We start from the raw sequence: 27,789 nt of genomic DNA on the forward strand, positions 1-27,789 counted from the left end.
CTATCTATGAGCTCTTCTATTTCTTTCGTTGTCTTCTTTACTTGATGATCTCCTCCTAGAAAAAAAAAAAGAGATCATCTAAATTGTGATGGAGAGAATGAAAAATTATTAGTTAGGACAAAAAAATTTGTAATTGAAGAGAATATACCTAAAAGAAATGTGTTAAATGTAAGAAAGGTACGCTCACCTTAATTAGTGTAAGAGTTATTAGCATACAGGAAATAGAAGTGTAATCATCACAAAAAAGTTAGATGGAAAGAGGCCCAAATATAGCCCTACAAAGAGTTTACAGAATGCAAAATTTTTTGAAGTTTGAATAAATCGATTAGCAGTTGGTAAGATTTAGTTGCAATGAACAAAGAAAAAAGCATCATACAGTCAACCACGTAAAATGACTATTGCTTTTCTATTTGAAAATAACATTTGGATGTTTTTTCCAAGTGACGTATGTATATATAGTAGAATGAAAAGCAATCTAACAAATTTTCATCTTAAATAAGTTACACCGTAAACAAATTTACTATAATGATCTATTAAAAAATTCAAAAGAGATAGATTATTTTCAAGAATTTATTCCCACTTCTATTACTTGGTGATTTTGCTCGTATATTTTAAAGCAGCATGGCATAAAACCTATTAATACTTTATCTACACAAAACAAGAGATGGAATTGTGTTTATAGGCATATTGTCCAGCTGACTTAGCTTTGATCTTTGATGCAAGTAGACATGCACAAACTAAACTAGTCTATTTGTAAAATAGGGGTGATGCATTTTTACATATAGAAGTTACTTTTTGTTTTTCATCTCTGTTTAATTGGGTTTTTTATTTTATTATAATTTGGGAGTGGCAATTATTGTCTTTTTTTGGCATCGCCATTGTAAAAACTCAAGAGACGTGTCTCTTTCTTCCGAGGAAAAACAATCTTTTCTTTTAAGACAGACAGTAATTTAGGAATTGACAGAACTTTCTTCTCTTTGACGTAGAAAACAGATTGTTCTTCTAATCACATCACAATCAAAGTCATCTAATGCCCTTTTTTTTTAATGTTTTCTCAGTGAAGTGAAATTTGGCTCATCTTCACTGTCTGTTTTTAGGTGAATCTTTTTTATTTGTTGACAATGATACTCCAGCAATCTGACTTTCATGGTTTGTGGAACATAGAAATTTCTATCATTCCCATTGCAGTATTGAATGGTGTGGAAAATCTTTTTAGTTCTGTCACGAAAGGGTTTCTTATGAGATACACCATCTATGGTAAAAACAAGGAAGCATGCAAAAAAATATGAAAGAGAAATGTAATTTACTAACAACAAATGAATGCTTTAGCATGGCTTTCTATCTATTGCCCCTCCAAGAGAGTTGACAGGTGTAAGTATACTGACTGAATTATATATATATAAATTAAATGTAGATAGATATTTTTGATGGTGTGTTTGTCAAGAATAGAAAAGAAATTTATGACAGGAAAAGTAAAAATGTACCATTTTATATATTGTTATCAAGTTATACTAGAAATCACAAAAGATTGCATATGGCCTGAAGATCAGTTTCCCTATTTATGATACAAGCTGTACAGTATATTAAATGCAAAATTTAGAAAAATTCTTGTGCTCCTACACTATTGTTGAGTAAGCCAACATCGAAATTTCACTCTAAAAGTGGGTCAGAATGATAGACACTTGAGATAGGCACTTTTTGGTGAGTTAGATAGCGATTCTCTTCCCCTTCTTCGGCTTTCAGAGGAATAATACTTCTCTGATGAAAATAGGCATGTCACTAATTAATAAGGATGAGTGTAAACTCTTTGGTTATGCATGCTATCTCCAGCAGATGATGATAAAAATTTAATGTCTCTACTATGGGAAAATATTTTTCCAAAAATTCTTGAAAATGGAAGTAAATAGAACCTCTTTTGTGTTAGGATCCTATTCAATTCTTCTGTTAATGTAGGGTTCAGAATTTTGAAAATCAAATTCATTAATTTTCTACAAGTTTAAAAACTTGTAGAAAATTAACAAATTTGATTTTCAAAATTCTGAACCATATAACAATACTACATGAACTGCCGTATAACATTGGGCTATATATTGGTCATAATAATTAAATTACTAATAAATTTGACCCTAAAGAGAGGTGTTAGGTGCCATCTTGTATTAAATTTAATAATTTTAGGTTAAACTGAAAGAAAAGAATTAGCCCGAAGTGGGACTCGAACTCGCAAGTCCCGCTTGCCGTGCGGATGCGTTGCTAATTACACTATCTGGACCTACAGTCCAATCTCCTCTTCCAGTATATTTAACATAAATTTGACCCTAGAGGGAGTCATTGGGTGTTTCCCTCGAGGGTCAACTTTTATAGTGATGATAATTATAAATTACTAATATATAGAGTCCAATGTTATAAGGCAATTGATGTAGTGTTATTGTAATGTATTGGGTTTCATAAGATGTTTATATTTACATATCTGAACCATATGTTAATAGAAGACTTAGAATACCAATGCAAAAGCAGTTTGGTTCTACCTGTCTATTACTGTTTTTGAGAATTTTTGGAAAATAATTTTTCCATAGAAAAAACATTAAATCTTTAACACAGGAGAATGCATCACATCCTTAAATTAAATTACAGGGTGTTCATAAACCATGTTTATGAGCGTCCTATAATTTAATTTCCTATAGAAAAAATATTTATAAAATGACTACTGTACATAGAAAATTAATTTCCATACTATGAAATTTTTCTTTCTTTAAATAAATAACAGCAGACAAAAACAAGGAACTGTTTGAATACAATATAAAAATAATAATCTGAGAAATTTTTTCAAATGAATTTTTAAAATTAATACAGCAGGGTCTTGTTTTCACAATGATTAGGTTAATCCTTGGCTAATTATTTTCATTATGAAATTCATTGCAGAGAAAAACTAATAGTATAAAAATCAGAGTGACTTTCTACAGAATCTACCTTTTAGAATTGCAGAATTCTGTCTTTAAGGAAAAATTATCAAAATGAAACAAAACCGATTCTAATGCAATCATCAAGAAAGCAGGAAAAAGGTAGGGGGATGTGTGAGTGTGTACAGTATGCAAGTTGTGTAAAAGTAAAACTTTTGACACTACCTAACAAAATCAAATCCACATCAAATACATTTTGATGTTTTTCTGTTAACTGTAAAAGATAAATCAAACTAACTATAAAAAGCAGAATTAAAAACTGAAGTTAAATCATGTTAGTGTTTCATATTGAACAGTCATTAAAATAACTCCTTATTCAATTCAGGAGTAAGAATATTAATTTAATAATTAATTTTTCTAAATATTATACAATGAAAAATAAATGAAATCATATGTTGGTGCCAAGCAATTCTCATGAGCCAAATTGTATGTGGCCTGGATACATATGGATACAAACATAGGCTTACTTTTTGTATATATGGAATATACAAAAAGTAAGCCTATTTCTATCATTTATAAGAATGTGTCATATGTTTACAAGCCGGATTTGGCCTGGGAATCATATTTTGGATGCCACTAGACTTTTCAGGGTGCAGCACAACTGCTGGGCACCTGTAGAGCATGTAACTCCTGCAAAAAGCAAGACCATAGTGTATTTGTATCTTTACAAAAACAGTTCTAAAATCAGAGAATTTATTCACTTGAAAAATATGTTTAAATAATTATTCGACATAAAAAACTGTTTTCATTCTTTTGCTATTATTAGTTATTCAACATGTGTTAATTTTTTTAAATAGTATTCCTTATTATCCATTTAGTGAAAGAGAAAGAAAAATAATATACAATGGAATCCCAATCTGGCAATCAAAAGTACAACAAAAGTACAACAATCCCAAGCTGGCATTGTTGTACTTTTTGCTGCTGTAGCAATATGAATTCTTAGAAAACAAGGAATAATCTGTACAATACAGATAGTAACAGTCTTGATACGCACTGTGCAATATATATATTTACTAATATTCAACTTCAAAGTACAACTTTGAAGTTGTACTTTGAAGTTATTAATAATTTTTCTCTCAGAAATTAGTATTCTATACTCAATTACTGAAAGCAAGAAAATCCTAAAATTAGTCAAACATCTATATATGCCACACAATATATAGAAATAATTCAATTACTGAAATATAAATAAAGTTTTTACAATATCAATAAAAATCTGTCTTATTTATAATGTGATTAGTGATATGGCTACTATATCTAATGGATCCAGTAACATTTTTTTAATGACTGTTAATGTCTGTAATTGTCATAAGAAAGTTTACTGAAAGATTCTATAAAAGTGGAATCAATGTTAAGAAAAATATTGATGTTGACAGTTAATACAAAACTTTTGCCAATAAAATATTTACACATTTCATATAGTGCTAATTAAGGTGACTAAACAAATATTTTTGGCTCACTTTGATTAATAATTAACAATAAATACAGTATATTATCTTAATTTTCAACATTACTTGTTTTGTTAAACGTTATGTAAAATTCCAAATTTTTTTAACTGCTAAAAGTTGAATAATAATATTCTAATATGTAACACAACACAGCTTGAACCTAATGCCAAATATCACATAAAACACAATATTCTAATGTAAATGGAAATATTATTATTTTAACACTGCACTCAGTGTGTTTTTACTTTTAAATTTTGTTCACCAGAAGACGTTGAATATAACTTCATTGAGAGCGCTAATGGAAAAAAAAAACTGTTAACACTGAGCCTAGCATGTCTGTACTTTCTTTTTATCTAATCTGTAAAAGTGGATTATCTTTTACAACTTAAACTTTAACCAGAAGAACATAAATATTTATATTGTTATTCTAGAACAGTGTTTCCCAACCTGTGTGTGAGTGTGGCCTCAGGTGTGTGACAGAAGTATTTTGTTCAAATTGGATACCTGAACACCTGGCAATATTCTTGTAAATCAAGCCATCAAATTTCCAAAAGATCTATTTCTATTCAATATTTGAAAGATGAACATTTATAACTTTAAAAATTTTATTAAATCCGGAGTTTACCCTTAAAAATGATGTAATTTTGTTCTTGACAAAACAATATAGAAACTACATTGTAATTAACATACCTAAAATTTAATTTTATTTGCAAGTCATTTATATTTTTCTTTCCTTCATAAAATGAAGATTTGATTACTTCACATATTTATTAGTTNTTATTATATTTTTTTTCTTATTAGTATTCATTACTAAAGTGATAAATTTGAATTTATTTTAATTTTAATAGCATAGAATAAAAAAGCTTATCAAAAATTAATTTTTTTTACAATAATCAAATTATGTTTTACTTTCAACTTTACATTAATTCGTTACTTCAAAGCCAAATTTATAAAATATTCAAGTTAGTATAAAATATGAAATTGAATGCTACTTAAATGTTACTAGTTAATTAGTAAAATAGCATTAATTTCTTACATTTAATGGTTTTATTTTAAAAATAATAAACTTATAGAAGACATTTACTTTCAGGATGTAATCGTTCACGTTCGTGATATTAGTCATCCCGATCAAATTGCTCAGAAAGATAATGTTCTAAATACATTAGAAAATTTGAATTTACCTTCTTCCTTATTAGATTCTATAATTGAAGTAGGAAATAAAGTTGATTTATTAAAAAGGTAAGTTTTACAGTGCCTTAAATATAATTTAATAAAGAAAGAAAGATAAGAAATACAGTATTTTAAATTGTCTTATTACAATGTTATAAATTGATAAATTTACAAGGTTTTGTCAATCAATTTTTATAGTAGAAATAAACTTGCTATTTATGAGACATACTTTTCACATAGCTATAGGCATTCTGATAATGTTCTTAAAATGGATTTTACAGCATATATTTTTGAAATTTACANCATAGACAGTTTCCTGTGGAATGCTTCCGATATCTTGCCAAATCCACATGCAACTAAACACAAGCTATCTTGTAAGCTTTACCATTAGAAAAATACCTAAAGAAGTGATTTTTTTTTTTGCTACTTTTTAAAAAATAATTTTCATAAAAAAAACTAAGTGTGAAGTGCAAAATAATGTTTAAAGTAAATAATTTTATGTTTATCAAAGTCGGTTTTTCCCTTTCATTTTCCTTATTTTATAATCTCTGAACAATTAAAACATTTTGTTGTTTTAAAGTAAATAATTTTATTTTAATCAAAGTCGGTTTTTCCCTTTCATTTTCCTTATTTTAACAGATGAAAACGAATAAAAAAAATGCGACTATTTCGTTAGTGTTCGGAAAAAAGTCGCGGAGGAATTTGCTTCCTTGGCTCCCTTGCCAATTTTTTTTGCCGAAAATATGCTTGACTAAGTGTAGCCGTCTGCAGGCAGCAAAAATAATATGGTGCATTCAATACAACTTATGAAAAGGGGTGCAGAATATCTTCAGATCCAAAATTTCTTCTAAGCATACACAAAATTTCCCCAAAATTTATAAAGTACAAATGATAAAATTATTTACCATTTTTAATTTTAATAATTTTGTGGCATAATGCAACAATTTGATTTTATAAAGTTCAGGAAATTTATTAAGGGATAAATTTAATAAATATATACTTTTGAACGTGGATTATATAGGATTTGTTAATGGATAATAATAATGGCTTTTTTCTTTTTTCAAAGCCATGTATAAATTTATGGTTGTGGATAAACTACTTTAATTTAATAAAACATTTTATTTTTAGTTTTAATAATTTGGCAATTATAAAAAATACATAACTATTAATNCATTTGTTAGTAAAAGAAAAAATAGAAAAATTATGTTTTGGTATCATTCTTATTTTACATATATGATATTTTATAATTGAATATTTTACCTTTAATACACGATACCATTTTCTTGATAATTTTGGTCTTCCCCTCACCGTCTTATGCCAAACAATAGGAAAATTTGTGAGACTACAAAAATTTTGTGTAACTGCTATGGTGTTATCCATATTTAAAACAACATGCCACCAACCACCTGGAACAAATACTGTTTCTCCAGGCTTTTGCAGTATTTCTAGCTGTTTTTAAGAACAAAAATTAAAAAGAAATATTTCAAAATGTTGTATTATTATTAGTATAATTTTAACTTACAGGTTTGCAATCTTGAGGCCAAGATGGTTGCAGTGTACGAGGATATATATGTTTAAACCATGTGATTGCTTCATCTCCTTGTTTTCCTCCTTCTTCAGGATGCACTTTGATCAATTCACGAGGTGTATGAGTAGGAAAAAGGCACCATCTTTAAAATATACACATTTTTTGATTAAAATTTAATTCTGTTAATCGTTTATAATTACAATTGAAAGTTACCTTTTATGACCATGAATAAGAGCATTCCAGGCACTTGTACCAAGAGGATCTATGTGAATACCTGTTCCAGATCGAGCTGACCCCATAACAAACCATCTATATGGAGGTCTTTTGTCTTCGCCAGCATATTTAAATAAATCATCACGAAAATAAATGGGTACTTCATAATCTTCTAATAATTTTTTTCTACGAACATGCTGAAAAATATTTTAATTTTATATATATATATATATAATTTAAAAATAAAGTTGTTCTGCTTTTAGAAACAAATTCAAGAATCTGTTTGAATATTTTTGGCATATTTTTAGTTAATTAGATTTTAACTAAATTATATAAATATCAACATAGTGAAAAATTCATTTATATACTTGGTATAAAGAATATTTAAATAGTAAAATAAGATAACATTTCTGACACAAAACAGATTTAAAAATAAGAATGTTGCTAATAGAATATATTATAAATTATCAGAAATTATGCTACAAACATTAAATTAGAAATTACACGATAAGAGATGGCACCTGACATCTACCTCTACTTGTTCTTAATGAAACACTATAAACATCCCAAGAACCCAGTGTATTAAATTATACACTTAAATTTTGTCATCTACTTTGATAATGGATAGGTAAAATTGTAATATTTAAGACCAGAAGTAGGATCGTGAATCACCAGTTTCAAGAAAGATAAAAAAGATTTCCCAGTGGTTGGCTATTTAGCAGAATTAGCCCTATAATTCATTGAACATCCAGTAATAGAAGCCTTTGGAGTAGTCCTGTAGAAGTAAGACAATCTGTTAAGCTTCTGAAATATGAAAGCAAAAATGCAAGGATCTGTAGATAGAATAAACAAAAATAACTGAGAGGTTCAATTGCAAGTATAGCAAGTTAGCAGAACAGAGATAGCCTTTTAGATTATTGCATTTATGAGAGGAAAAACAGTTGCAGACAACAGTGTATAGGACAGTTTCTTATTCCTTCCTATACACATAGCAAGTCAAATACTCCTTTAAGTTAGCACGTTTAGATTTTTCTTAAGAAGAGTAAAATTATTCAATTTAACTTACAAATGGATGTTTTGGATATTTGCGATGAAATAATTGAACGGAACAAAGAAATAACAATATGATACTAGTTCAAAAATAATATTAAGGAAATCAAGAGATCTATTTGAAATATGTTTTAACACTGAATAGATATAATTTTCAAAATGTGAATTTTTGTATATTTTGCATAATATACATTCTAAATTTTGGCATTTTAGTAAACAAGGTTCATCTGCGAGACATAATCAATAATTATTATTATAGTTAATAAAGAGATGTGAAAAATAAATATATAATTAACATATATTACTTTTTATACAGAAACATTTTTACAAAGTATCAATTAGTAATAACCAAACTTCAAATCTATTCTTGTGGAAGACGATAAGAAATTCTTTATGAATTTTCTGCCACACTTGTTTTAATTTATATTGTATTCCTTTTCCTCTACTGCTGAATGAGAGTTAATTAAATCTATTAAAACTGTTTTCTTCTGAAAAACTTTTTGCCGTCTTTCCTACACATGTTTGTATTTTCTTTCATTTTATGCAACATCAATCACAAAAAAAAAAAAAAACTAATTGGTTAAAAATTTCAAATTAGCAGGAAAGAGCAATTTTAAATGTAAAAATATTCATTAAGCCATGGGTGTTATTTCTTTGTGAAAATCAATTTAAGCCTAAGTTTGGGATCAGTCAGTCCATAGAAATAGCATAAAACACACGAAAAATGGGATTTAGTGAACTTTAAACAGGTACACATAGTACCTGTTTAAAGTTCACTAAATCCACGGGTTTGGACAATTAGTAGACAGAAGAAAAGTATAGTAAAAGTAGAGCCTCATTTTTCTTCCGTCTACTAATTGTCAATTACAAGAAACAAAGCTGCTGTCCATATCCAAATACAATAGTTAGATTAAGTATGCTGCATGCAGAAGAACAGTTTATAGCATTAAAAAAATTGTAAATACCAAACTAAGTTATTTTTCAAAATTAAAACAATTTTCTTAGTTGATAAGTGATATGTTCAAATGATTAACTGATTGATTGATGTAGAATGGCAAAGTTTAATGTAGTTCTACTCGTTTCAATTCAGTGAAAATTTCTGAAGATAAAAGCTGAAGTTTCTGAACACACCTTAGAGATTACATTTTAAAAAAAAATGTTGTAATTTCCAAGATGTGTTGTGTTTTAATTTCCATTTGTTAGGTAGATATCAAGAGAAATGTATACTTTAAGGATAAAATCCTTTGATCCAATCTATCAATATATGATAAAAATAAAAGTAATTAGATTAAGATTTATAACTGATTAAGAAATTTAATTTATAAAATATTATACTTCTTATCAATTAAATTAAATTAATTAAAACAATTTGAATTTAATTCAGATTAGAGATTAATTAGAAAAATCATATAAATTTTTGTAAACAGATAGAAAATTATTTTGCTAATATAAACTAAACACTAGTCATATTCAACAGTTTAAGAACTTCATTCTCTTCTGTGAATCATTAATGATAATGAGCCAAAATAACTTGCAATAAATTAGAAATAGCCAAAAGGAAGAAAATACAAATTGCTTTATTAAATATTTAATGTCTTCAGTTAATAAAAAAACAGTTAAAAACATGTTTACGTGCTTTTTAACTATCAATATTGCTTAAAATATAATTTACAGAGCTTAAAAATTAGTAAAATATAAAACATAAAAAGATATGAAAGATGTCAACATTCGGTACAGCTAAAAATGCTTTTAAAAATTAAATTTCAAGTTAAACACAAAAAATGAAACAAGAAATAGAAATTGTTGAATCCCTCCTTATGGAAACAAGATTGGTCAAGACTGATAGTGTGCTCCACAAAAGCGAATCAAATATTTTTAAAATAAAATTATTATTATATTAAAAATGTTCAGTTCCTTTTGTGCATGCGCGTGGACATGTGCAATGAATGGATTAAATAAAACATAACACTTAGGCAACGATAGTGAACAGAGTCATTACGCATACATGTGGATGAATCTAACAGATCCACAAAAGTCCTAACATAAGCACTTCACCACTATCACGGAGTGTGCTAAAGACTGTCGTCTTACAAATACAGTAATAGAAATTAAATACTTGAAATTGCATCTAATTTTCACCATAACCTTTTCATTACTAACATAACAGATATTAATAATAGAAACACACAATATAATGAGCAATTATTAATGTCAGCCTGCAATCTTAATCATATTTTAATTTAAAAATAAGCTTTCTGTATCTGGTCTAGATTTTCATTTATCTAACTCCATTCTCAAGAAACTTTGAATAGAAATCACACAACTTCCAGTTCAGACTGGAAGTTCATATATAGTTAATCAGAGCCTCCAGCCCCTAAGCTTTCCATAGATCTACTGTTATCAAGATTAATGAAGGATGGATGGATGACAGTGGGAATGTATAGATTTGCAATTTGAAAACTGCAGCCCAATAATAGGCATATATAATAGAGACACAGATCATCTTACATAAGAAATAATACTTAAAACCTTAAGTACTGATAGAATTTATTGCAAGATGATAATGAAAAAGCCATAAGCTTATAGAAAGTAATGAAATGTCAGCAAAATTTTTGAAAACAACATTATAAGTGTCATTTCCTAATCTCACCAAACTGTACAACAGTATTTAGAAAATAAAATAGTTCTGAAACAATAGCTAAAATCTGAAATAGTCTTTATTCATTAAAAAAAATCTGAAGATAACAAATAGGTCTTACAAGATTTAACAGTTAAATACTGCATGTATTTTGTTCATAGTATTCTCCTACTGCCAGGGTCAAATTTAGGCATTTCTAGCTCCCTAAACTGAACTCTGTGTGAAGCCCCTTTACAATTTTAGAAGTCAATCATAAAAAGAAGAGAATTAATATATTTATGTTAACTCTCTTCAACAATTTTTATTGTTAAAAAGTATTTGAGGCCCTAAGTTACAGCTTACATAACTTACTCATAAATCTGACCCTGTCTACAGCATCAATACAGAGTTGCAGAGGTTTTCAAGTTCTTACTGGGCTGTGCAAGTCTTCTTTTGGTATGGTATGAAGTCCCAATGTCATAGCTTGTTGGTTGTCTTTAATGTCTTGAAAATGATGTCTCTTTCTGTGGTGGCTTTAATTTGGGGAACAAAAAATAATTGCATGGAGATAAATATGGGGACTGGTGAGAATCATTAAGCTTATGTATTTGTTTTTGGACCAAGTATTCCTGGACAACTACTGCCCTGCGAGTTGAAGCATTATCTTAAAGAAAGTATCAATTGTCGTTCTATAAAACTCATATATAACTGCCAGTGAAGTTTGATCCTCAGGAACAAATTGATGCGAATAATTCCTTTGGTGGCAAAACTTTGTAGAATAATTTCAGTTCAATTGTAGAAATGGTGATTCCAGTTTCAACACACTGTCTTTGATTTTTAATATTTTAAACTTAATTACCATCCAACAATATTTTACAATTGAACTGAAATTCCTTTACTGTTGTAAAAACACACTACTGTAGTTAGATGTCCAGCCTTGTCATCATCATCAAGAATATCCAGACCACATTTGAAGCAACCAAACCACCTGAATATTTGTGCACTAGATAAACACGTATCACCATACACTTCTACATCAATGTTATTGTTTTATTTTCCAAGTTTACAACAGAATTTGATCTTCACTCTCTGTTCCATGGCACTTTTATGACAATATTCTTACACTATCCTAACAAAATAGTGGTAAATTTCCCATCATACTTAGTGTGGAACCATGTGATATTGTTAGAAACACTACAGAATGTTTGCATTTTTTATTATATGTCATTTATGTATTGGTCAATATGATGTCTGTTTCATTATTTAATTGTCAGACCTTAATTTCAAACAATTACAAAATATTCAATGAAATTATTTAAAATAAAATAGTCATCAATTTGAATCAAAACCAACTAAATACAGTAGAGCGTCGATTATCTGAATCAATTTTGGTGACGGGTTGTTCGGAAAATCAATTTTTCAGATAATCGATTATGTACGAAAAAATACATTATTAATATAGTACAGTGTTTCTCAATGGGGGCGATATCACCCCCATGTGGGCGTTTTTCCATGTTGAGGGGGCGATTAGTAACATTTTATATTTGGGGGCGAAAAACAATTTTCTAGGGGATATAGTAAAACATTATATTAAGAATAATTAAATATTTTATTCCTTATATCGTACAATAATTAAACAAATAACATTATACTAGTCACTAGTCTATTCAATGCAGTACGAATTTGGCGTTAGCCTTGGCCCTCGACATCGAAATTTTGAAGTGAAGGGGGCGATACTAAGTTGAAGGGGGCGACGATTCGTTAGATGTTGAGAAACACTGATATAGTATATTAGTATATCCCATGTTTAAATTTTTCTCTGTTGTGTGTCGCTTTGCGCTGAATTTTTGTCCATGTTAAGACTAACAAAAATTTTTATAATAATAATCGTGGCTATTGTATCATTAAAAATTATTTCTAAATTTTGTACAAACAAAATAAATATATTGAAAAATATAAAAACAAAAAAATTATACTTTAGAAGTTAATCTAGTATCAAAAACGTTGATTCAGCATGATGCAGTCGGACTGGAATGCTTTCAGTTAACCAACGTTTCGGTTGATCGACATTCGGATAATTGATGCTCTACTGTATAAAACAGTTTTAAGGAAAAAATTTTCCAGAGTTAAACACTTCCATATTACGAGTAAGATAAATGAAACCTATTAAAAATACAATAAGTCTTTTTACAGCCTTTATTAATATCAGAGGCATTTGATTCTGTTGAATGTCAAACAGTACATAAAGTATTACAGAACCTAGATACAGAGAATAAATACATCAGAATATTATAGAATATCTAAAACAACAGTAGCTCTATTATTTTTTCCAGCTATGAAGATAAAAAACAGACCTCTACTCAGTTTAAAACATGGAAATATTACAGCCTAAAACTATTAAAATGAAAGACATGGCCCCATGATCAGGTCTTTCCATTTTCAGCATTCTGATCAAGCATCTCATCAGAAACTTGGAAAGATTGATGAGATCATTCAATAACATTCAATTCAAAACGTTTCATTCAATAACAATGAACAAAGAAATAAATTCTAGAAGTGCAAAATCATGGAAAAGTTACTAGTGCTTAAATGAGCGAATGATGTTTTATTTTTCAGCATCAAAGGTAAAATTTTCTGTACAATTATATTATTAACATATAAAATTATTACTGAAGTTGAAACTATTCTGTAAATTATTTCACAATAATCTTTCATATGTTTCCAGCACAGAAGTCAATGTAAAAACAAATATGCAAACTTTTTCAGTCTTATTTAGGGACCATTGTCAGGTTTTAGAAGATATTTTTGTTCTTTATAAGCCAAACTTCAGCTTACAAAGAACAAAAAAGTTACCTAAATGAGGTCAAAAATGTTCACATTTTTGGCCTCATTTAGGTAACTTTTTTGCTAGAAACATAGGCAAGGTCAATATGAATTAATTTTTATTACCAACTTTTACTTATACCACTCAAATTTGGTCCTTAACAGAAAACAAATGAAATTATTCTAATGATACAAAAAGTAATGGAAAAGAGCATACTGATAATATTATAGAAGGCTAAAGTCACTATTAAGAGAGAAAAACAATGAAAACCAAGAACACAATTGTATTCTTGAATTTTTGAAATGGAACTGGTTGGAGAGTTAATTTGTTCCATTGATTGATTATCTTGTGTTTGCATTAACAACAATTTGACTTCCAGAGATAAAGAGAAGCTGTGGAAGACAAAAGATAAGATAAGATGAAGATAGCAAATTAAAAATAATAAAAGCAGTTGGGGAAGCCATTGCCCAGCAATGAAATGTAACAGACTAACAATAATAATGATGTTAATTATACATCAGTTGACAGAATCTATATTATCAGATAACAAAGAAGTTATCTAAATTATAAAGATAAAAGAAAAAAAAAATTCACTTTGGGGAAATCTTGTACATGCTTTAAAATGGCATCAGACTTCTTGATTCCATCTTATTAAAATTCACCTTTCACTTACAAGGAATATTGTCTCATTACTAAAAATGGGTATGTTGCAAATTTGTCACCTTGGTCTGCACACAATCATAATACATCAAGTCCCATAGTTTGTACCAACTGCAGCATGTAAAGTTTCATTGATAATCTCTTACACAGAACACTCCAAATGAATATCTGCAGCAACTGTAATAGTCAACTGGCCGGGCATGTAGATTTATGCAGTCTACACTGGAAGATATTTCTAATTCTGTTTACATTCTCTTCCAATACACAAGGTCAACCTGTGCTCTCTGTTTTACACAAGCAACCTTTCCCTGCAAACTGCTTATACCAATGTTATATGGTCTTCCAAGTTTGTGGATCAATTCCAAAATTAAACAGAACAAACTTTGAAACTATTGTTACCAAGTTTGTCTTTGCTAGCTGCCAAATACAAAATGACCTGTGTTGTGGAGTTGACATTTGTCACAACATTGCTCCCCTGGCAATGCAAACTTGAGAGTTTTGCCAACAAATAGTACACATCTTGCAATTGTATCATTAACAGTTCATAATAAGCATATAAAATGTTTCCATTATTTTGGATCATTCTCTATTAATTTTAAATAAATTTATTATTAAGTTATTATTATAATTTAAAAAAAAAACGTATATCCTTTTGTAATTAAGAATGAAATGATGCAACTCAAAATAATTGTCACATAAAAAAATTCTATTTGATCTTATGTGAGTTATATAAGCATATAGCTATTAACCAGAAGTATGAACCTTCATTTCTTATGGGAAATATATTAAAACAATTGTATTAATTAAATAGATAATTGTTTATTTTTGAATTTCAGAAAATCAATAAATCATTATGCTATCACAAGTGACTATATCATATCCATTCCAGGTTTTATTTAGTAGTAAATTTAAAAAAAGAATAAAACTTATAGTTATACAATTCACATTTTAATGTGAGAATTTATATAAATTTTATACTTACTTCTCCAAAACTACTATCAAATATATATAAGGGACTATCATCTCTGTTATGTTCCATATAATAAACAAAATATTTCATCTTCAATTTTACACTATAACCTTCATTATCTTCTCCGCATTTGAATTTCTGGTTGCGATATTTTCTAGCTAGCCTCTGTTGAAGATAAAAAAAAAAATACACATATATATATATCTGAATAATTAAAATAACATTTTACAAATTAAAATGTGTTCTTTTTTTCAAAACAAACAGAATTTATTTTTAACTGAGTGGTAACAAATATCTTTAATATCAATAATAGAATAGAATTTACTCACAAATTCTAAGGCAATCTTATTCAATCTAATAAAAAGAAAATGTGCATAAAAATTTAAAAGACACTACATAATTTTTTTATATTTTAAATAAGAAGCTTTAAATGTTAGCATAGATTAGTTAATTTTTCGGTTGAGCCAGAAAGAAGAAAACTGTATGTATATATAAAGACATACAGGCATTGTCCATTTGTAATGAGCTTTCCAATGATCTGTGCATCCTTTAATAACAACTGGTTGATAGAGTTTTTCATAATGTTCAACAAACTGATCTGGAGACACATCCTTTACGTCAATCCTTTCAACATTATCTCTCACTTTTGATGGATTCATATCAAATGTTTCGGCATGGTTTAACTTAATCCAGCCATCACAATCTTTTTCACTGAGCTCTATTTAACAGAAATAACGGTATCAGTTAATAATAATATACATTAATATTAGAAATTTTACAAAATATAGTTAATATAAATTTAAGTTTAGTAACGTATGTTTAGAACTAAAAGATTAGGATTAAATAAAAAATATGTTAGCTTTTAATTTTACAATTGACATAATTTCAATAACTCAATATACAATATAAAATATATGAAAACATCTTCAATGATGATTTTAAGCAATGTTTATATTGTGTGTTCGAGAAGCTTATAAAAAGGCACTAAGAAAAAGGTTAAAGAAAAGATCAGTAATGGATAATCAGAAAAAGCTCATATAATATATACCATAATAATATGCATAGAACTCTCAGTTAAAAGCTGTCCAGTTAATATACACAGTACCATTATATGTGTCATAATCTAATTAAAATATTTAAAGTTTTGTTGAATTTAACTAGAGCAAATATCACTTTTCTCAAATTTGAACATTAACCAGATCTGGAATACTCGAATACCCTGTGAACTTAATCTTATGTAACTTATTTAATATTTGACTTGTTTATTTCAATATATTAATAAATTTAAAAAGTAAAGCAATATACTAAATTCTAAGAAATGAAACTTCAACTTTTAATTTTGACTTTGAATTTTAAAATAGCTTTTTTAAGTACACTTATCTCAAGTAAAAAAGATTAAAAATAATTGTTTTTATTCTCACCTATAGCAGATTTTTTTTTATTTAAGAAAATTAGAAATCAAAAATGTTCAGAATCTAGTCTGCTTCTTTTTTTTGCCATATATTAAATCAGAGATACTGTCTACATGTAGTGGTGAAAACAACAGCAAAAAATATTTAGGATGGCAAATATAGTCTTGAGCCCACCAGTGGCCAAGTGGTCTTCGTACCCCGAACACTGGGAGTTCAGTCGTGGGTTTGTGCCTCGCTCGGATGGGCTGGCCACGTGGAGTTTTCCGGCTTTTCTCCACATCTGCAACGCCTAAATAGGGGCCAGTTTCCCTTAAAAGACCTCCCGGAAGGCATCCCCCTAGGCAGATTGCCCAAGTGTTGCATTGCCATAACTTAACAAACAACAACAACAAATATACTCTTCTGCAATACAATCATATGACAATGAAAGCTACTTATTAATTATTCAAACATTTTTAAGTTTTGAGTTAGTCCTCCCCTATGGGTGCTCCTGCATTTGCCACTGTGACTGTATGTATGGTGCATTTGAGGCATTCATAGTATTCAAATTTACTTTTTATCCTGTAATATTCAAGATCTCAAATCTAGAATATTTTCTAATATTTGAGTATTCACCCATCTCTAAATTTAACAAACATTTTAAGTATTCACAAAATTGTTTTTGAAGAAAAAATTAATTAATTAAATTTTTATCATTGTTAATATTAAACATATTTGCTTTACTAGTCTAGAGTGAATACTAGCTGTCAAAAACTGTTTTATAGATTGAATATATAACATTATAACAAAACAATAACTTTGAATTATGTATCAAGATCAATTTGTTTCAAACAGTTGATCCTAAAGTGTATAATATTAATCACTGAACGTAAGAAATTTATGGAACATATTTTCTAATAATCTTACAAAGCAGAATTGATACAATAAATATTTTAAAAAAACTGCTTTTGCAATTAAGAATGTTTTTATTCTATTTACATTAATTAATATATGTAGGACAATATCTGTAGTATGTGTAATGATCTATTTGTTCAAAATAACAATTTGATAAAATTATATCATCAAAAATAATGATGATAAAATCCATCTAAATTACTTTGCTTGAGGCATAAAATTCATTGTTAATTAATGTATATAAAATATTAAAACATTGATATTAGTTAATGATAATTTACAATAGCAGATATACAGTATGTAATTAATTTCCTAGAAGAATCACAACAGAAGGTTTCTTTATATACAAAAAAATGTATTGGAATTAATAGGCTCTAACATTTCTACCAAATCAAAATGAAGAATCTTAAGATGAATGACATGAACATATCTACTTACTATGTAGTATAGCAACAAATCTCAATTCTATGAGCAACAAATATTGATTCTGAAGTGAAACAGACAGATACGAGTAAAAATACTAATGCAAAAAATTAAGTAGAATTTTAAGTCATTAGGTAATAAAAATGCTGAGCAGTTGGATACACTCAAGAATATGACAATGAATATAACTTCTTATAAAATCTCAAATGGAAGAGGGGAAAAGTTAAGCAAAGAGAAACTATTAGTTCTGAAGATCTTAATTTTATGGATATAGACTATATTATTATTCCTGATGAAAACTTCAGAGTGCAGGACATATACCTGAAAGATAAGCTGATGTGAAAGAGAAAAAATACTCTAAAATATTGTACTTAAAATATGTTAACATTCAGTTTTAAAAAAATTTGTTATTAGAAAAGGGAGATTAGGATTGAGACAGGGCAATTTTTGTTGGAATATGAATAGCAACTGCTAGTAAAAGAGCTTAAATTATCTGAAATAATTGGGACAAAAATTTTGGATAACTGATCACACTTGATAGGGAAAGAATAAAAAGACAAATATCTTAAATAAAGTAAAAACATTAATTGTAATTCTAGTAAAACATTAAAAAATGCTTAAGGCATAGAAATTTAAGAAATAAGAAATAAAATAAATTGTATGACTTATTAAAACAAGCACTAGTCTTTCATTACAATATATTGATGAAACTTTGAATTCAAAATAAAAAAAAATATATATTATAAATAACATTAACATTAAATAATGTATAGTACTCATATAAAAATTATTTATTACGATTTGTTTTAGTTTTTTTTAAAGAAGTCACTTATTCTTCTTTATTTTACATAGTTTTTTTCTTAGCCAACTATTCTTTCTAACATCAACCATCCATCCCTTTCATCTGAATTTGTAGTCAGAAAATATACAAAATTAACACACTTCACTTTGTACAAATACTGTATTTTTCCTGTCAGATGAGTTTGGAATTAAAATTTTTTCAGAGAATCTCTTTCTACATTGCTTTAATAACATATTTACCAAATTTGGTGATATCCTGGGGCCATATTCTGGTCACTGTCTCTCATCTCTTGTCTCTCGCAAGCCGGTCACTGATTGGCTAATTCAAATGATTAGCCAATCAGCGACCGGCTTGGAGAGACCAGAGACCAGAGACAGTGACCAGAATATGGCCCCTAGTTGTTTGATAGAATTCCAGAAATCTCTGAATAGGAATGCCTAATTATGACAATTCTGTACATATACAAGCTATAATACTATTAATTTCAATATGGATTCTAGGAAATATCCATAATATGCTATTTTTTTCTTCCTTAAACTGATGGTAATATTTAAAAAAAAAAAAAAATGCATTAAAAGTTTCATACTATTATCTGAATATATATATAGTAGTAGCAAAATATACATTTGTTAAGTTTCTATTCTTATTAATAAGTAGTTATATCTTAATTAGATAAAACTGTATTGATTTATGTTATAGTAACTATAATTCCAATACAGTTTTTTTGTATACAGTATAAAGAAATATTTTATTTAAACTTCTATATAGATCATTAGTGGGCCTACAGAAGATCAACAATTGTTATTAGGTACTGTCTGAAGTCAATTTCAATTAACTGATGTTATACATATATTCAAATGGGAAAAGAGGATCTAGAGAGATACAGATTATGTAAATAACAGATAAAATAACAGCATGATAATAGAAAGATAAATAATAATATAAAAAAAGAAAATATAAAACTTGCATTGACCTGTGTGATAAATAAAAGACATAAGAAAAATAAAAATATTGGTCATTTAAACTATCCATATATAGAAGATGAGAACCAAAAGAATACTAAAAAGAAAAGATATCATACAAGATCAACGAAAGAATATTGACTAAATTTTACAAATACAATATTTAAGAAACTACAGTATGTAAGAAATTGGAATCAAACAGTTTTATGGATGAGACATTGGAGGTCAAGAAAGTGTACAAATAACGAAATTAAATTAATCAATAAAACGTACCTTTAATAGCGAGTAAAGTTTAAAAAGTGTTAACATGACATTTTCAGGCAAGGACAATTGAAAGTGATTCCACTTCCAACTGTTCATGCTTGAAAATGGACTGATAACTAAATCAAGTGTTAGCCTTCTTTAAACTTCACCCACTGTTAAAAATATATTAATTAATTCAGCCAAGTAATGCAGTGGCTAGTTCATATGAAATTACAGATAACACTAGTACAGTAATAGATGATATACAGCTGAATACACACTACATGATTCAATAAGATACTGGAATGACAAATAAATAAGAATATCTATATAATAGGAAATAGATATATAGAAAAGTTCTTTTAAAACATTTCTTTTGTAGGATCTGCAAACAAGAATAATGATGATGTCCAAAATGCCATCATCTAAAGAATTAAATTCATAAATCATGTAAACTTGTTAATATAATATATATTTTTATACATATTATCATAATGTAATTATATATGAACAGTCTTAAGAATAAACTAGAAAATGAAACAAATGATATGAAATAATATCTAAATTTATTACTAAAATAAACAGAAGGAGCATAATAGATTTTATGAAGTTTAATTGATCTTAACAGAAATACTATAACAGGTGTGGCCAAACTTTTATCCCTTAGGGGCTACTTTTTTGGTAAAATATAGCCTGCGGGCGACTATGAATATGGGCAAACAATTTTAGGATTTTTATATGCGCATGCATTAACATTCGTTTGCATTGTTCATGGGGATAAATACAAACAGTATGGGTACATTGCACAGACAGTCTATTATTGTAGGAATAAATTATTGAATTAAGATTTTTAAACATTAATTTAAGTGAAAGCAAATTGTTCAACTTTAGCTTCGCGGGCTTCTTTCAAAACCTTTGCGGTCGACTGCGGTCTACGTGTTGGCCATCCCTGTACTATAATAATAAATCTGACAATACTGATCCTAGAAATGTGCAAATTTTGGTGTCCTATTTTGATAAATATATTTTCAACAATATTTGTTATAATATTGTTATTCTAAAAACCAACAAGTATATATACAATTCATAATTTTTTTGCTTCCACCATCAAAACAAGTAGACACAAATGAAATCAAAAGGATAAAACAGAATAACAACTCTTTGGAAATTAGTTTGGCTTTATGGATCAAGAATGAAGTTATCATTTTGTTACGATAATGATGGAAAATTTAAGAACTTGAATTTGTCTTCATTTAGAGAAGATATACATACAGTATATACGGTTTCAAATAATATATATGATAGGTATTTTAAAAGAAAATGAATTCTTGTGGATACTATTATTATCTAAGACTTACAAGTTGCAATGATAGGCATAAGTGCCTATACTGAGATCAATAATTTTCATGTTAATATCATATCAGATAGCAATTTTGTTTATATTTACTCGTTCCTATTTCCTCTATTGATTGCTGTTTTACAGCCACGTTTTATAAATTACATAATATAACAATATTAGTTCACAAAATACAGTAAATTCTATATTAAAATTGTTCAACTAAAACTATAATAATGGTATATATATGGTGTATTAATGTCTCATATTTCACTATTTTGGATCAGTAATGCATTATATAAGTGAGGCATTATAAAATTAAAAAGTAGATTTTACAAATCAGTGATAAAACCAACAGTATCAAATGCTTATGGCATTGCAGGTTTATACAGAAACTAAACGTGCACTTTTAATAATGGCAATCATATGAGCAGAAATGAAATTTAAAGAAATACATTAAGAATGAAACTTTATAAAGAAAAATATTTGAACATATTGAATATCTTTTAGATGAAGACTGAAATAGCTTGGCCATTTTCTTATATATAAAAATAGATATTTAAAAATGTTAAAAACAGAGAAATTCAACATATGTGAAAATGCTTGATAATCTGTCAACATATTAAAACAAAGTATGTAAATCTGAAATTGTTAAATTATATATAAAAAATAGGAATATCAGACCATATCCAGAATCTTAAAAAAAATACATAGTATACTAAGTATAAAAATACCAAAAATGAGCTTTATTTTTACTTTCAAACACCAAATCCAGATAGGATATCACAAAATTCTACACATCTCCCCAAATTGCATCTGATAACTGCTAAAAGTTTTTCAAAAAATTAAGATATCGATTAATACATTTCACCAAATTTCTATAAAATTCAGTAACTAGGCCTATTCATTAATAATTTCACAATAGTAAATGACCTAACAATCTTTTCTTATATTTTACTAGGATCAATGTTACGGAATATAAACTACACAAAATCAGAGAGAATAGCTCTGTCGCAATTCATTAAAAAAAATAAAGTTTTGAAAAAATCAGTCAATATTTTTTATTCTTTCACTCTTGAGAATAACATATTTACAACAAATAAAGTTAATTTACATTTGATTATAATTTATCAATCTTTATTTTCAATATAATTTTGTTCTGTAATGATGATCAGCATAAGTGTTAATAATGCAATTACCTCATGAAATTATATTCTGTACATAAAACATATAATACCTAAACGAGAATCAATACTATGTGGGCAAATAATTCTTTAAATAAAACTGATTTTTATAAGATTTACAAATTTAATGATCATATTTATAGACTAGTCCACAATAATACTTTTCTTACAGACAAAAATTAAATACGTCTAAACAAAACAATTTAAAAATTGTCACTAATTAGTTTTTATATACTATTTTGAAGTTTAAACTTAAACATAAAAATTACTCCCAAGTAAAAGAAGAACTTTTAGAAAATATTTGAAGTTTTTCTTCTTCTGCAATGCTGGAAACTCTATCGCGAAATACCACAAAAACACACGTTAATCGATCAAAATTTGAATACGTTGAAAATTTGTAGATAATTTCAATTATATTGTAACAAAAACAGTTAGCATTACTTAAGTTTATATAAATTTAAATAATGCCAACTGTTTTTTTTTCTCGATTAAATTTATCGCCGCGAAAACTTAATAAGAATTTCGGTAGAAAATTTGAATTTCTTTCCACGTAACATTAATAACGAAATGATGTTATCGGGACGGTGACTTTACATTTGTTAATATAACCGACATTTTTAAAGAATGCATTTATTCTATCATAATTTTATTGTTTTTATTTCCAATTATGTAATACATTATTCGTTAGTAATGCTGCAAAAGTTTTCATGATTAAGTAATTCTTGTTGAAATGTTCCTGTAACAGATATGATAGTTGACCCCCCCTACAACACTGTTGATTATTCCTTTTTATATGAATTCCATGTTGTACGAGTCACTTGGATTTTACAAATACGTGTGCCCGGCTGTGAACGGCTTATGTATTTGTAAAATCTAAGTGACTCGTACAACATGGAATTCATATAAAAAGGAATAATCAACAGTATTATAGGGGGTTGACTGTATTAGTCCATGGGAGCAAGTTTCATCTTCAAACTTTTTTTTGACAATGAATGAATGAATGAAACATAAAATCAGATCATAAAATTTTTAATTATACAAAAAAATGATTATAAATTAATAACTATATTATTATAATTANGATTTAAAAAAGGTAATTTCTTCTGTGACGTCATAAACCGACACCAAATACTATATGTAACATATAAAAGAAAAAAAGTTTATATTACCTGGCCTCGCTTTTAATTTTGCTTCGGATATTCTCTTATTAGCTCTCCGTTCGAATTTTATATTTTCTTGATCCATATTTTAATTTTTTATATTAAAAACGAATGAAATATTCCCAACTTTCAAACATACCTTACTCCGTCGCCATCTTGTACCTAAATGATTCTTTATTGTAAAGCGCCATCTGTTGAAAATATAATACATCAATTTCAAAACAGGCCATTGCGAAGTGTTCGACTGTGTAATAAAGCATTGTTGTGTGTACTGTACTTTTATTTACGTTATTCTACGATTAAAAAAAAACAATGCTTCGCCCGATTATGCTAAATATTATTAGAAGATTAAATTGCTTATCGAAAGATGATTTGTGTATCAAGGTTGAGAAAACGTTTAGTGCTAATGCAGCATTTGCTCATAGAAACAACAGGAAAGTCGTGCTGTTGAATCATTTCCGAAATTGCACTACCAACGAAAAGGATAACGATAAATCTGAAGCAGTGGATCCCAGTAAAGATAGATCTAAAGTAATTTCACCAGAAACCAGTATTCGCTATTTGGAAAGTAAAGCTTACCGTGATACTTACCAGGATAAACCAGTTTGGGTTCCTTACCGAAGGAATTTTAAAGGAACGATTGCACCTCGCACTAGAAAAACGTGTATAAGGGCAGATAAGATTTCGACGGGTAGCCCGTGTCCCATTTGCAGGGACGAATATTTGGTTTTACACCACACGAATGTGAAACTGTTAAAACAGTTTATATGTCCGTATACGGGGGAAATTTATCCGACGGATAAGACGGGACTGTGCCAGAGACAACAAAAGAATCTTTTAATTGCTATTCAGATGGCTAAAGATTACGGCAACATCAGTTTTGAAGTACCGTTTCGGAGATACGACTACGAAGAATTTTTCTCCCAGACAATTTGTAGTTAAAAGTCTAAAATCTATGTCTTTTTGATTTCTAGATGGTTAACGCTATGATAAACTGTTGTTTAAATATTATAGAAATTTTGTTTTGATTAACTGTTGAAAAGATGATTATTATTTAAAATTCAATTGTATTTATTGGAAGGATTATTAAATACAATAGAAAAATTATTCGTGCTTTTAAAAGTAATTACCTTTTGTTTTTTTTGACTAAAAATAATTACTGCAACCTTCTGTTGCATCTGTGTAGTAAAATTACAATGCAGTTATTGGACAATTTACTTTAAAATTGAATATATTTTTTATTTCTGCTATTATTAAAGTAATAATAATGAAAATTAGCTAAAAACAGTTGAACAATAATTTTCAAGATACCTTGGAAGTAGAGTTTATATTTACATAGCTGTTCCATGTTTAGAATGAACATCTATATGTAAAAAAACAATTATATAAAAATATAATTGTATTAGAAAAAATTCAGTTTTTACATTATATATTTACCGAATAATAAATATATTAGATACTTCAGAGTGTTTCTTAATAAATAATATATTTAAATTTACTATATTTTATTGCATTTAAGATACAGTCCTATTTCGACACAGAATATTTAGGGGAAAAAAGTATTATTATATTTAAGTTATCTTTTGACACTTGCCAAATTTTTTGATTTTTTTACTGTATTCTGGTTTAAAAAAAGTAAAATTAGAATGCACTTATTTATCGGGGAAAAACAGGAGTTTAAAAACAAGTAATTTATTATTAAAATATTCTAGATGAATACATGCAAAAGCTGTTTAGTTATAGCAAAAATAAATAATATGTCTATTAATTAAACAATAATGTTTTTTTTATTGAAGAGTTGGGTTAGGTAGAGGTTACTTGTAGCCTACTGAAGGCCATTTGGAGAATTCATTAAACTATGGAAAATTGCAACTTCACATAAGACTGCAATGTTTTTGAACTTTTTCTTTGAACAACAGTTGCATCTTATATGTTGTAAAATATAGTATAAATTTTTAATTATTTTTATTTTTTCAGAAAATAATGTTTTAGCATATAACACTACAATACAATTGAAAGAGAATAAATGGAATATATTGAAACACTAATTAATAACTTGTAATGTTTATTAGATGAAAATGCTTTCAAGTTATTAAATTTCATATGGTTGTAATTAAATGTATTTAATTCATACAATTAATAAGCTAAGATTATAGTTAAGAAATCTTGGATGATTATATTTTTTACATTTAGTAGGAATTAATATAAGAGAGTCTACACGAGACTTCAAATAGCTAATACAGTATAATTGAAGCATAGATCATTTAACATTATGTAACTATTATTCAGTGTTCAAGTTGTATTTTATGTTCATTATACATAAACGGCTATCAGGATTCATTCAAATTCTCTAATTATGTTTGTTGTTAAAAATCTTATCCAATAACTTTTATATAAGTTTATTGCTTAAGAATTATATAAATTGTATAAAATTAAATGAATTTATATAAATATATAATTTTCTATGTATATATTGTATGTAATTATATATACTTTTCTTAAAGGGATTATTACTGATAAGACTTATAATTATTGAGAAATTTGTGTTTTTTCTCACATTTCCCACAGATAAATACAACTATTATAAGAAATTATTATAGATTTATGATATTTTAATTTAAATATACAATAGATTTTATTGTAATCACTGGAACGCTCCTAAACTAATGGTGATAACCAATTGACAACACTAAGGATAAGTAAACAAGAATTTAACAGTTAGAAGAACTTTGACTTCTTTGTCTTTGATATTAAAAGGACATGCTAAAACAATTTATAAAACAAAATAAAACTTGAAAATTTATTAATTATAATTATTAATTAATTAATTAATATATAATTTATTCAGTATTGTTTGTCACAACTGCTAGTGTAATGCCAGCAATTTAAATTATTGCATTGTAAACAAATGTTATGTTTCATGTTTAAAGTACTTGCTAAGACTGATAACAATAACAATGATTTCATGTTCACAGCCATATGTTGAAGCTGTTTCATGAAGAAAGTGCATAAAAATACGTACTTGAGGATAATAAAGACTAATCGAAATCTGAATACAATAAGCAAAGTCATTGTGTGTGTGTGTCAAAAACATGGAAACTAATGAGAACTGTCTTGAAAGTTGTCCATTTTGTCCAAAATATATTTTATATTGAATTTTGAGTTTTAATTCTGTTGAATTGATCCAATTAGTAGCTTTACTCTCAAATATTCTACATAGAAACAACCTATTTTATTACAAACATTTTGGATGTGCCTAATGATTCCATAATTTTGTTATGTAAACCAGATTTAAATAATAATTAGAATAATTTTTTACTTCTTCAAAAGATTGAAATATTTAGTAAATTTTTTTTATAGTTCTATTGAGAATTTCATAATGTTATAAGTTTTTTTATTATGTTACTGAACTTATGATTGCTTCAGCAATCATGCAGATTTGATTTCTGTAACATTCAAGCTCTATTTCAGGTGTATTTAGATACCGTAAAAAATCATGTGCGTAAAATTATCAAAGTTTTATTTATGCCTCGAATACTAAATTGATTACAAAATGTTAATATAAAAAAATGGAATAAGTGATCTGAAAACAGTTAAAATTACTGTTTCGGTCATTATAATCTATGCTTATTTTTTAAATACGAAGATAAAAGAAGTATATTTAAATACATAGCCATAACTCTGTAGAATAAATAATGATTTTAGATTGAGTATTGAAATTTTATGTAGACAAATTTTCTAATTGAAAGAATTCTATTGAATTCATACTATTTTAAATATATTAAATGAAATGTTTTCTTAGATCATTTTTTTACAATTAGCAGCTAAAATTAACTCTAATCTCCAAGAACAAATATTTCTGTTTTACTAAAACGTTTTTTCTATTAATTGGCAAATTTTAATGTATTTTGCACATAATTTATTTTGTATTCTTAT

At 27.4% G+C, this 27,789-nt stretch overlaps 2 protein-coding genes across 2 annotated transcripts; one reads left to right on the top strand and one right to left on the bottom strand.

The window, feature by feature from the left end:
* On the bottom strand, window positions 1-24,048 carry LOC111623460 (bifunctional arginine demethylase and lysyl-hydroxylase JMJD6-A-like). Its single transcript, XM_023366044.1, has 7 exons — window positions 23,863-24,048; window positions 15,941-16,155; window positions 15,450-15,602; window positions 7,317-7,513; window positions 7,098-7,245; window positions 6,798-7,024; window positions 1-55 (listed from the first exon to the last, which is right to left on the bottom strand). Exons 1-7 carry the CDS (start codon window positions 23,936-23,938, stop codon window positions 1-3), a joined length of 1,071 nt encoding a protein of 356 aa, XP_023221812.1. The 5' UTR covers window positions 23,939-24,048.
* LOC111623452 (28S ribosomal protein S18b, mitochondrial-like) lies at window positions 24,043-24,950 on the top strand. The gene has a single exon (XM_023366037.1). The coding sequence runs from the start codon at window positions 24,166-24,168 to the stop codon at window positions 24,793-24,795; it is 630 nt and encodes a 209-aa protein (XP_023221805.1). The 5' UTR covers window positions 24,043-24,165; the 3' UTR covers window positions 24,796-24,950.
* The last annotated feature ends 2,839 nt before the right edge of the window (window positions 24,951-27,789 follow it).

The sequence above is a fragment of the Centruroides sculpturatus genome, unplaced genomic scaffold (assembly GCF_000671375.1).
Source record: "Centruroides sculpturatus isolate CEXI.00-Female unplaced genomic scaffold, Cexi_2.0 scaffold315, whole genome shotgun sequence".
NCBI lineage: Eukaryota > Metazoa > Arthropoda > Arachnida > Scorpiones > Buthidae > Centruroides > Centruroides sculpturatus.